Source organism: Mastomys coucha, unplaced genomic scaffold (genome assembly GCF_008632895.1).
Source record: "Mastomys coucha isolate ucsf_1 unplaced genomic scaffold, UCSF_Mcou_1 pScaffold5, whole genome shotgun sequence".
Lineage (NCBI taxonomy): Eukaryota > Metazoa > Chordata > Mammalia > Rodentia > Muridae > Mastomys > Mastomys coucha.
The window spans coordinates 105,523,319-105,535,399 of NW_022196911.1; the positions used below are offsets into that span (position 1 = coordinate 105,523,319).

At 47.2% G+C, this 12,081-nt stretch overlaps 1 protein-coding gene across 1 annotated transcript in view; it reads right to left on the minus strand.

Moving 5' to 3' along the window:
- Rgs9 (regulator of G protein signaling 9) overlaps positions 1 to 12,081 on the minus strand; it is a 75,201-nt gene that overhangs the window by 48,597 nt on the left and 14,523 nt on the right. Inside the window, exons 2-7 of the mRNA XM_031352426.1 lie at positions 10,590 to 10,686; positions 5,697 to 5,747; positions 4,929 to 5,035; positions 4,664 to 4,715; positions 4,330 to 4,388; positions 2,355 to 2,431 (exon numbers count right to left, since the gene is read on the minus strand). Coding sequence (XP_031208286.1) covers positions 2,355 to 2,431; positions 4,330 to 4,388; positions 4,664 to 4,715; positions 4,929 to 5,035; positions 5,697 to 5,747; positions 10,590 to 10,686 — 443 coding nt within the window. The remainder of the gene's footprint in view (positions 1 to 2,354; positions 2,432 to 4,329; positions 4,389 to 4,663; positions 4,716 to 4,928; positions 5,036 to 5,696; positions 5,748 to 10,589; positions 10,687 to 12,081) is intronic.

A 12,081-nucleotide genomic window follows, 5' to 3' on the forward strand; every position in this document is an offset into this window, starting at 1 on the left:
ACACACACACACACACACACACACACTAGCAGGAGGGGCTCAGCACAACAGAAACTCCCCCCCCACAGGCAAACGCACACGGCCCACCTAGTTTTGTGTCCCAAATCTGAAATCCATGAGTTAAGTCATGATTAAGGGGACACTGGTATCTCAGAAGAAAAGAGCCTTTTAGGAGTTCCCAGTCCCACGCACGGTGCCTGCAGTGAGGAGAGAAGAGGAATCTCCGAAGAGTCTAGGTACTCAGAGTTATCTGGGGCTTCTGGGGGAGGAAAGTGGGAGCCACTGAGACACTTCTGAGTGGCAGCTCCTGGAAGGGTTCTGTCGGGGTGTGTGGGTGGCCGGGATTGTCCCACTCAGAGCGTAGAAGTAGAGGAGGGCCTGGGGGGGCTGGGGAAAGAGACACAATTCCATCTCCACGCTCCTGGGCCCAGCTTAGGGCTGGATCCCTCTAGAAACACAAAAGTGTTGTGTTGAATAGAATTGAATCACTCTAGCCCAACCAAGTGACCCTGACCAAGTAATGTTAGCCTCTCCGAGCCTCCATTTCCCAACTGAAAAGATCAGGAGGGACGATGACTATGACCTTGAGCATTTCTGCCACGCCAATTTAAAATAAGATGACACCCGTGGATACCAAATGAAGCCCTTGTAAACAAATGTCAATGGCATTGGTTAGAAAGTTCCCTCCATGTGGGTTTGTCTCAACTGTGTCAGACAGGAACATGTTAGTGGCTAAGAGAGCAGTGACAGACATCTTACCAGGGCCCCATGGGAGCATGCCAGCTAATCTTCATTGTCAACTTGACTGGATTAGAATCAAAGCCAGGCGGTGGTGGCACACGCCTTTAATCCCAGCAATTGGGAGGCAGAGGCAGGAGGATTTCTGAGTTCGAGGCTAGCCTGGTCTACAGAGTGAGCTCCAGGACAGCCAGGGCTACACAGAGAAACCCTGTCTCGAAAAACAAAACAAAACAAAAAAGGAATCACCTAGAGGCACCAAGTGGCCGTGACCATAAAGGAGTTTCTAGAGAAGTTTAACTGAGGTGGGGAAACCCCTCGAGTGTGGGCTGCACCATCACATGGCCTGGACTGAACAGAAACACCCAGGCAAGCTGAGCATCCACCAGCAGTCATCTCTCTGCTTCCTGAGGGCAGCTGCCTCATGCTCCTGCCACCATGATTTCCCTGACAGGATGGACTATGACCCCAAAGAGTGGGCCAATAAAAAATGCTTCACTCCTGCATACTATGGCCTCACTTCAGTTCCTAGACTTGCCATCCTGGGTCCTGAAGTAAGTAAGAGAAGGCATGTACAAGCTGCACACAGCCTACAGTAGATATGATATGAATAAGAAATGAACCTTATGGGCTAGAGAGATGGCTCAGTGGTTAAGAGCACTGACTACCCTTCCAGAGGTCCTGAGTTCAATTCCCAGCAACCACATGGTGGTTCACAACCATCTGTAATGGGATCCGATGCCCTCTTCCGGTGTGTCTGAAGACAGCTACAGTGTACTTATATATAATAAACAAATAAATCTTTTTTAAAAAAAAAAGAAAGAAAGAAATGAACCTTGTAGGATCTGTGAGTTGTTCAGAGGCATAAGGTGTTGCCCAGTCTACACTTCACACTCTGCTCCAACCACAGAGATGCCCACCCAGAACACTCTCCTTTCTCCTTAGTTCTACATGCTTGGAACATCCTCCCTTTCCTCCTCCTCTCGCTCCCCCTCCTCCCACCCACCACCAACATCCTCCATAGCTTATGGATCCTATTTCCCCAGCTCCCTCTGCAAATGCCTGCTCATGACCCTAATCTCACAGTACTGTGTGCTGGCCTGTTCCTTCATCTACCTGACCTCCGGGCCTATGGCCTTTGTTCCCTAGCCCTAGCCTGGTGTTTATTACACAGATGTTCACTATAGGCTGGTTGTGATCAAAGGAAACTAGGGAATGGGATGCCCTATCAGTTGGTAATGTGTTCACCTCCCAAGCATGGGGACCTGAGTCTGATCCTTCAGCACCCACCGAGAAATAAATAGATAAATAAATGTTTTAAGCCAGACTGGTTTCATGTACTTGGAACTCCAGCATTGGAGAGGGAGACACAGACAGATCCCTGGAGTTCTCTGCCCTGCCAGCCTGGATGACTTGGGACTAGAAAGTTTCGAGTCAATGAGAGATTCAGCTTCAAATAATAAGGGAGCTGGCACCTGAGGGATCAGCAGAGTTATCTTCTAGCCTGAGGACACACAGAGACAATCACAGACACACACCAAAGAACTGAATTAAATAAAACAAAGGCAAGAGGAGGGACAGCCAGTCGAGAAGCCCTGTGCCCACTTCCCGCTCACCGGTACTGCTCTTTGGCCTGCATGATGACAAAATCCCACTTGTAATTAATCTTCTTGTTCAAGAAATCATAATTCTCCTAGAGAAGAAATACAAAATGAGACAGTACGCTTCGCAGGATAGGCCACCAACAGCAGGGCAGAACGCATCCAGCCAGCCAAGGATACCCATGGCTCCCCATGTCCCAGCAACACCCACGGCATCCAAACAGCACCCCCAAAGGGGCCACACAGGCTTCGCAAATGCCTTTGCAGCAGGTCTCCTTTGCTTTCTTTAAAATAACTGTATCCCAGATCTGACTAGGAAGAAAGGAAGTGGGGGGTGAGGGTGGAAACTATATTCAACAATGGGGCTCAAGAATCTAGAAAGTGAGAAAGGCCTGGTGGCATGGGCCTGGGATCCCAGCTTCTCAAGAGGCTGAGACAGGAGGATCCAGCCTGGATAATACAGTGAGACCCTGTCTCAAAACAACAAAAAAAAATTTCTTAAAGAGCTGAGAGTATAGTTTAGAACACTGGTCTACTAGGAAGGGGGGATGGGGAGGGTGGGAGTAAGAAGAAAGGAGAGTGGGAGAGGGGGGAGGAAAGAAGAAGGCCTTCCAAGTGTGCATGACACCATCACAATAAAACACAATATTTTGCATTATTAACATATGCTAATAAAGAATTTGCAGAGATTAACCCTGACTTGATGTGATAGGGTGGATGTGGATAGGTGTGGAACAGTTTTAAAGAATCAAAACCCATAAAGATTACTGCCCTCTACCAGATATGTTAGCCTGGTGTCCTGGTTAACTTTTGCTGTCAACTTTACACAACCTAGAGTCATCTAGGAAGAGGGAATCTCAGTTGATCAGACCAGCTATAACACATATCTATGGGCATTGTCTTCTGGGATTGTTAATTGATATAGGAATCCTAGCCCACTTTGGGCGGCACCATTCCTAGGCAGGTGGTCCTGAACTAGATAGAAAGCGATATAGCTGAGCATAGCCAGTGAGAAAGCCAGTAAACAGCATTATCCCTCCATGGTTTCTGCTGCAGTTTCTGCCTTGATGTCCCTCAGTAACTGTGATCGGGAAGTATATGAGCTGAAAGTATAAGCTCTCTTCCCAGAGTAGTCTTTCGTTCATATTCATCACAGCAATAGAAATGAAACAAAGATACATTCTGAAGTCTCTGGCATGTTCTTTGGGAAGTCTGATTCACTCAGCCAAAAATATGCCTTTCCTATTATTTTCACACCACAAATTGAAGTTTAAATATGTTAACCCAGGGCTGCGTGTCATTATGTGTATTAAGTTATCTCCTTTGAGTGCAACCAAAGGACCAGGATAGGTACAATATCCCCAGTAACCACCAAGGCAAAGGCTTAAGTTACAGCAGGAGAGAACTGAAGATATACATAGAAAAGGATATGTATCAGTAAGCTGTAAACAAATCAATGGATGGATGAGAGGTGGATGGATGGATGGGTGGATGGATGGATGGATGGATGATAGGTGAATGATGGATGGATGGATGGATGATAGGTGGATGGATGGATGGATGAATGGATGGATGGATGACAAGTGGATGATAGATGATAGATGGATGTATTGATGAATGGATAGATAGGTAGATAGATATAGATTGATGGATAGATATGGAAGAACAGATGACAAGTGGATTGGATAATAGGTAGGTGGATATATATGGGTAGGTAGGTGGATGATGGATGATGAATGGATGGATGGACAATGGATAGATGGATAGATAGAAGGATGATGGATGGATGAATGGATGAATGGATGGATAATAGGTGGTTGATGGATAGGTGGGTGGATGAATGGATAATGGTGGATAATGGAAGGATGGAGAATACATAGATGGAAGACATATGGGTAGATAAATGAAAGATATATAGATAGATGTAGTAATGTAGAAAAGAAAGAAAATACCCCATAACTACATTCTACTCCATTATAAAATTCTGTACCTTCTCATATTCTTCTAAAATCCCCTTCTTCTTGATATTTCGCTTAGCTAGATAGATGGCTGGAGAAGAAAACAATGGCATTTTCCATCATTGTCATATTCCAAATCCCCTTAGGGAGCCAGAAAAGACATTCAGCCAACTAGGTTCCCTCCTTCACTCCTCTTCCTCCCCCCAACCCCCCACCCTGCCCCATGCCTCCAGGGATACTTCCAATACAGATGTGAGCTGATATAAAGGTCATGATGACAGCTAGACAAATGCCACCCAAATGCAGCATGCAAATAAGCAGTGTGTTAGGCGAGCGCAGAGGCACATGAGCAAATGAAGTATTTACCATAGTCTGTGTCTTCAGCAGGCCACTGCTGAGTGGGCCAGAAATATGGCGTCTACAACAGAAAGCAGGAAAGCCACAGTAAGCCACGGTTAGCCGCAGAGCTGGGAACTTGTGGATTCCCCAGCCTGGGATGAGAAAGAGGACCCTAACTTAGACCTCTGGACCATTTCTAAATTCCTGATCTGTGAGAACACAAGGCCAACCAGCTAACTTCTCAGGGAAGATCTCCTTCACATTACCACGTAAGGTCAGGATTAAAGCTCACCTGAAATCGGTAGAGACTGCTGTCGGGCTTCAGGGTGAGATTCTTGGGGTCTTGCAAAGGGTAGATGTAGCCATACTTGACAATAAAGTTGCCCAGGTTCTGTGCCTCTGGGGAGAAGGAGTGTCCAGATCAGTGTTAAAAATGGAACCAAAGCAAGAATGTGTGGTTCAGCCTGCGACCGTCAAACTCTGAGAGAGTGGCCCATCTTTACAGCATGAGACCTGTGAGGCCTGGGACAGAGGTTCTTTTTTTTTTTTTTTTTTTTAAAGATTTGTTTGATTTCTTATGTGCATGCACATGGATGTACATGTAGTGTATAGGTCTGTATGCATGAGCATGTACATGTGTGTGAGTCAGAGGTCATGTCAAGTGTCTTTATCACTCTCCACCTTAGTTTTTCAGACTGGGTCTCTCGCTGAACCAAGAGTTCACCATTTCAGTGGAATGGCAGACCAGCAAGCCTACAAGATCTCTCCTGACTCACCTCCAACACCTAGTGCCGGGATGACAGACCTGTGCCACCTTTTGCACAACTGCTAGGAGGAGTTCGAATTCAGGTCCTCCCTTTTGCATACCAAGCCTTTTTTACTCATTCAGCCATCTCCCCAGTCTATCCTTACTTCGGACTCGGACTGTTTTATCTATGAAAGTCCTGTCTCGCCAACTGAGGTGTGCATTTCTTAGTGACTCGAGCAAAATCTCCTTTTGACTTTCCCCTTTAGTACTGCATGCATGGCAACCAGTTAACGGCACAGGCGAAGGCCTCACCCAGGTTAGAGATCCAAAGGCGCTGGATGATCCATTGCAGAACATCACCTCCTGCAAAACCGAGACGTATCTGATCAGCATCATAACCTCTTATCCAAGCCGGGGTCACCAAGCCCTCCTCCACAAAGTGTATCTTTACTGTTTGGTGGTGGTCCTGTCCCTGAGCGGCCCCCACCCCATTCATTCAAATAATTCAAAACAATTAATGTCCACTGAGATATGACCCCACCAGATCTGCAGCTCGTCCTCCACTATACACTGTCTTTTATTTACACATTTGTCCAGTGTTTGCTTGCTTGCTTGCTTGGTTTTTTGCAGAGCCTTACTAAGTTGCCCAGGCTGACTGTGAAATCACTCTATATGGTCCGGGTAGTCTTGAACTCAAAATTCTGTTTCCATCTCCCAAGTAGCCACTTTACCTCAGTCATTGTATTTATCTTTTTACCATAAAATGGTTTAAAGACCACCAGCCATCAAGTAAACAGTAAACAGACTGAGCCTAAGAGTAAAGGGAAAAGATTCTAGGCCAGCTAGGGTTCTGAATGGAGTTTGGACACATGGGAGTGAACCCGAACCAAGGATTGGAATTAAGGGAGAGCTCTCCTGTATTCAGGTCTCCAGGGATGACACTCATGAGCCAGAGAATTCTAAATTCAAACCTTGAGGTTGCTGCGAAGGTACTTCTATCCGAGTGGAGGAGGGAACCTATTTTAGTAACATCTTGTAGGTTGATACAAAACTTTGGAGCAGAGAATGTAGGCTCCCTTTGTACTTTTGCCTTGGGCCTTTCGAGTCTTAGGTTCTGGCTGGGGAATTGCACAGAGCTAAGGCTGCACAAAATGAAAGGCAGGAGAGGCAGGCAGGGATGAGTCAACAGAGACGGCGCACTCAGATACACATCCCTGAGCATTTATGTTTATCTCAGGGTGGAGATGATATAAGGCCAGAGAAGTCTGAGGCTACTGTAGACCCTGTGGGAGTTCTGAGCTGATTTCTCAGCCTGAGGCCTCTGGCCCCAAATCCAGATGCTTTCTGTACAAGAGCAGTGGCATCTCCGAAGAAAGACAAGATGACCAAAACCAAACTCCCCAACTCACACAGCACCCGTAAACAGCAATGACCACATTCCCCACATCCTGAGCCTGATTCCCAAAGGCGGAATCTGGTCCCTGCCTGCCTGGGAACTGTCCCCAAGGCATGCCCGAGCAGGTTACAGCTTGAAATCCTGTCATCTGTATCTCTGTGGCTAGTGGTCCTACATGACACTTCCCTCTTTGGAGGTAATGAAGGGATATTTCCTTTATAGCCTTCCAAAGAGACCGATTATGATCTCCTTAGATTCCCTGGACATAATGACCTGATATAGTTGTGGTTATGTATGAACAACCTATGCCTCTTCCTTAATGTACTGTAGGCTGAGACGGATGGCCAGCCATTGTCTCTGTCGGTACCCACATATACCACACTACTGCTTCCAGACTTCCTCACCTCCTGTGCCTCTCAGCTTCGACTCACCCTAAGTTGGTTGCTCCAAAGCAAAATGCTTCATCTAAAATTCTGCTTAAAATCCTAGGCCGGTGTGTGTCAAGCAACACTCCACGCCATGCTTCTCTTTAAAGGCATGCAGCTTGCAAGACCGCCCCAGGCAGACATCAGACTGATTAGTACTCTCCACTGAGGAGCCCAGGGCTTTCTCATCCACTTAACCGCTTCCTGAAATAGACGAAATGAATTTACAGTGCCACCAGCATCTGCGCCGAGGGACCGTGCTGGCAGTAAGGCAGGCTAGCCGTTCAGGCTCCACAGCCGACTGATCCCAGAAGCCCTGGCTCCTGCCAATGAAGAAGCTGTATGCACCATTTGCTACCGTTGGCTCTGACTTGGCAGGATGGGGGCTCCTCCCTCATGGTTGGTTTCTGCAGAAGGTGGAACTCAAGTGAAGACAGGGCAGATGAAGCATCTCACTCACATCTAGAAATCACATATAACCCATGTGCAAGGGAGGGAAAGCATGCATGTGCACGCACGCACACACACACACACACACACACACACACACACACACACACACACACGCACGCACACACTCATGGGACAAGGTGGAGTCTAAGTCTCAAAGCCAGACTCAAATTCAAGGCCACTCCTGAATGGGGTCAGTACCAAGTTCTCAACCTCTTCATTGTTTCAGTCTTGGAGACTGACCCTAGGATCACACCTGTTAAACAAGAGCTTTACCACTAAGCCACAGCTACAGCTTGGACGTCTTTATCTATCTATAGCCCCTGTCTGTAAAACAGGGGTTGTCATACCTACTCCTAAGTTTATCCTGGGTGTTGGCAGACACAAGGGAGGGAAATGCCAGCTTTCGTAAGCCACATCTGCCACTCGATGGGCCCTTGAGCAGCAAGCAGGCATGGCCTCTCTCATTCCTGCTACCTTCCTCTCTGACCGGGTTTTCTGTTGCCACTTTATAGTGAGAAAATGCGGGCAGGGCTGGGAAAGGGATACTAGAAGGATTACGCCCCAGGTGTTCCACTCATGTCTAGGGCTCTCTGCACAGCTAACTCAGAACTGATTCATATCCATATAACAGAAAGCTTTCATTAACCTCCTTATGCGCACAGTCACTCCAAGCTCTGGGGTTAGCATCAAGCAGCCTAAGGACCTCCCACTGAAAGGTCCTCTAGTCCAGAGATAACAAATTCAGAGCAGAAGTGGCGGACAGCCACCAGGACACCTTCCAGGACAGCTGCCTCTTAAACACTGAGAAAAGCCTACCCATAGGTAGGTACCCACTCTCGGGATGCCCAGGGCCACTCTGAGCCCCAGTCTCCCATGTGGCCCTGAACCACTCTGAAGCACACCACTGAATTCCTGTTTTGCCCTTAACGAGCCAGAATGGGTCTTCCATTTATTGTGCTGGAGAAACCCTTGACATGCATTCCCCTTGCCTCGGTTTTCTCACTGTAATGCATGAACAGTGTTCCCTGTCTGAGAGAAATGTCTCAGGACTGAGACATTTCTCTGTGCTGCTCAGAGGCCGGGCATGCGGCAGATGGCTGATGGGTGGTAAAAGCCTGAACTATCTCTCCCCATGTCCTTTAGCACCTGTATGAAAGATGGAGTGGGTATGACCGCTCTGATGATTTTTATTTTAACAGCAACACAGTCAAGACAATCAGATGGATGATGGGGGACAGCTTGTCCCTGCAACGTAAGGCACCTTGTGTGAAAAAATGCATAGTCCAAGAGCTGGGGACGGCTCAGTTGGTAAAGTGCTTGGCACACAAGCTTGAGGACCTGGGTTTTTTTGTTTGTTTGATTGATTGATTCATTGATTGATTGGCTTTTTGTTGTTTTTGATTTTGTTGTTGTTGTTGCTTTGTTTTGTTTTTCGAGACAGGGTTTCTCTGCGTAGCCCTGGCTGTCCTGGAACTCACTCTGTAGACCAGGCCGGCCTCGAACTCAGAAATCCACCTGCCTCTGCCTCCCAAGTGCTGGGATTAAAGGCATGCGCCACCACTGCCCAGCAATTGTTTTGTTTTTAAAGCCAAGTGTGGCAGTAGGCGTGCTGGGGAGACAGACGGGCAAGCTCAAGGGAGTTAGGGACCCTGTCTCAAAAAGCAAAGTAGATAGTGTCTCAGCTATCTACCAAGCTTGACTCTCTACATACATGTGCAGAGTGGGGGGGGGGGAGAGAGAAAGAGGGAAATTCAGTGAGGTCATGGGTAGGGTCAAGAGCTCACAAATCCCTGGTCCCGAGAAGCTGTCTGCTTCTGCAGGCAACATGCCTCACTGTGACACAGAGCATGGCTGAGAAAGCAAGATGCATCCTTATGCTCATACCCAATACCACACACACACACACACACACACACACACACACTCACACACACTCATACACACATACACACTCAAACACACACTCAAACATACACACACTCAAACACACACACTCAAACACACACACTCACACACACATACACACTCAAACATACACACACTCAAACACACACTCACACACACAGTCATACACACATACACACTCAAACATACACTCAAACATACACACACTCACACACACATACTTATATACACATACACACATACTGATGTCCTCGAGTGGTACGCTGGAGTACCCTTAAACCCTCACACAAGGAGGGACTAGGGATTCTGCCCCACAGGGAAAGCTCAGGAGGGTCTGAGGGTGGATTAGAAGGGTGAAGAAAGACAGAAGCCCCATTTCCCAGCCAAACAGCAGTAAATATTTCAGTTTTGTAGACTTACTGCTGCCTGAGCACAGCCATGTATTTCAGCTCTGTAGCTGGAATGACAGCAGCCATAGATTACATGTTACAGAAATAAAACTTCACTTCCAAACACAGGCAGGCTGTGGGCAGTGGGGCTGTGTCATGCTTGGTTAGGTTTCTATTGCTGTGATAAAACTCCACAACCAAAGGCAGCTTAGGGAGGACAGGGGTTTATCTGATTTATATCTCATGTCATAATCCACTGAATGAAGCCAAGACAGGAACCTGGAGGCAGGGACTGCAGCGGAAGCCATGGAGGAACACTGCTTACTAGCTTGCTCCTCATGGCTTGCTCGGCTAGGTTTCTTATACAACTCAGGACCCAGCAGTTCCCCCTCCATGGGCCGAGCCTGAAAATACCCTACAGATTTGCCCACGGGCAATCTGATGGGGGTGTTCGCTTAGTTGACTTTTCTCTTTCTAGCTGACTCTACCTTGAGTCAAGTTGACAATAACAAACAAAACAATAATAACAATAATGACAACAACAACAATAATAATAAAGCAACCAGGACATCCTGTGTGCTCAAGTTTGCCAGTCCCCCTGTGGGTTTTGTTTCAAGTTACAACCAAGTCACATCACCTGTCATGGCATGAGGGACACTGGTGACCAAGACTCTCTGGTTCTGCATCCTGACTCCCGTCTCTGGGTTCTGCATGTCCTTCACAAGCGCTTCAATCTGCAAAACAGAAGAGGAAGAACCTGCTAAATCAAACTGTTCGAGAAGCCTTTCATAACACAAGCAAGATCCAAACATGTAAAGGGGACGGACCCAGGGGCTTCCAACCTGGTGCAGGAGCCAAATAGACATTAAGCAGCTATGGTACAACCAGAACCACACAGGTGCTCTGTACAACAATAATATACATCATGATAGATGCCTCCCTGCCTGGGAGGCCCCAAAGAGATGGATTCTGACTCGGGGAATGCGCAGAGGCCCAAGAGCAGACTGCCCTCAACAAGAAAGATGTTGATGGACAGAAAATGAGAGAACACCACAAGCAGAGGCGGTGGGAGGCAGTGCCTGTGACTTTGCGAAATGAAAGAGATGAAGTGTTATTTGAAGTGGGGGTGGCAGGTGGAAACCAGGCCATCGTGGTCTTCATATGCCACTCCAGAGTTAGATTTTGGAACAGCAGCTGTTACAGGAGAGCAATGTGTCCATCACAAAGACAAGAAGGCAGAAAAAGGGTGAGATGGACCCTGATCCATTCAGAGTTACTGCAACCGTCCAGGAAAGAAATCATGGGCTTCCACTATTGCGACCACACCCTCAAAGTGTCCCAGCATAAGAGCTGATGAGCCTCTGAATCAACTAGAATGGTTCCAGTAGTGAGAATTATAGAATTTTGTTTTTTTTTTAAATACGCACATACAGAGAGACAGAGAGAGACAGAGAGACAGAGAGGCAGAGACAGAGAGACAGAGACAGAGAGGCAGAGATAGAGAGAGCAATATTATAAGAATCCCAGGTATAGGGCTGGTGAGATGGCTCAGCGGGTAAGAGCACTGACTGCTCTTCTAAACGTTGTGAGTTCAAATCCCAGCAACCACATGGTGGCTCACAACCACCCATAATGAAATCTGACACCCTCTTCTATGTACTCATTTATAATAAATAAATAAATAAATAAATCTTTAAAAAAAAAAAAAAAAGAATCCCAGGTATAAAGATATGGGGCTGCTTTGCACTGTCTGAAGTGGCCGACTAAGATTTGCCTCGAACTCTAGCAGAGATGTGTTTTTGCCAGTTGCAGATAGTTACTGCCATTGTGTATCATTTGGAATTCTGGGAACTTTTCAGGCAGTATATAATTGCTAGGGCCTGGAGAGGCAGGGTTGGTGGTTACTGGGGGTGGGGGGTCGTTGTGGTTTGTTAGTAGTCATGCTCAAAGAAGAAATAAGAAGAAATAAATTAAGACTCAGGGATCTCTCTCCCTCTCTCTTCCTCTCTCCTTCTCTCCCTCTCCCTCTCTCCCTCTCTCCCTCTCTCCCTCTTTCTCTCTCTCCCCCTCTCTGTTCCTTTCTCTTTCTCTCCCCCCCCTCTCTCCCTCCCTCTCTCCCTCCCTCTCTC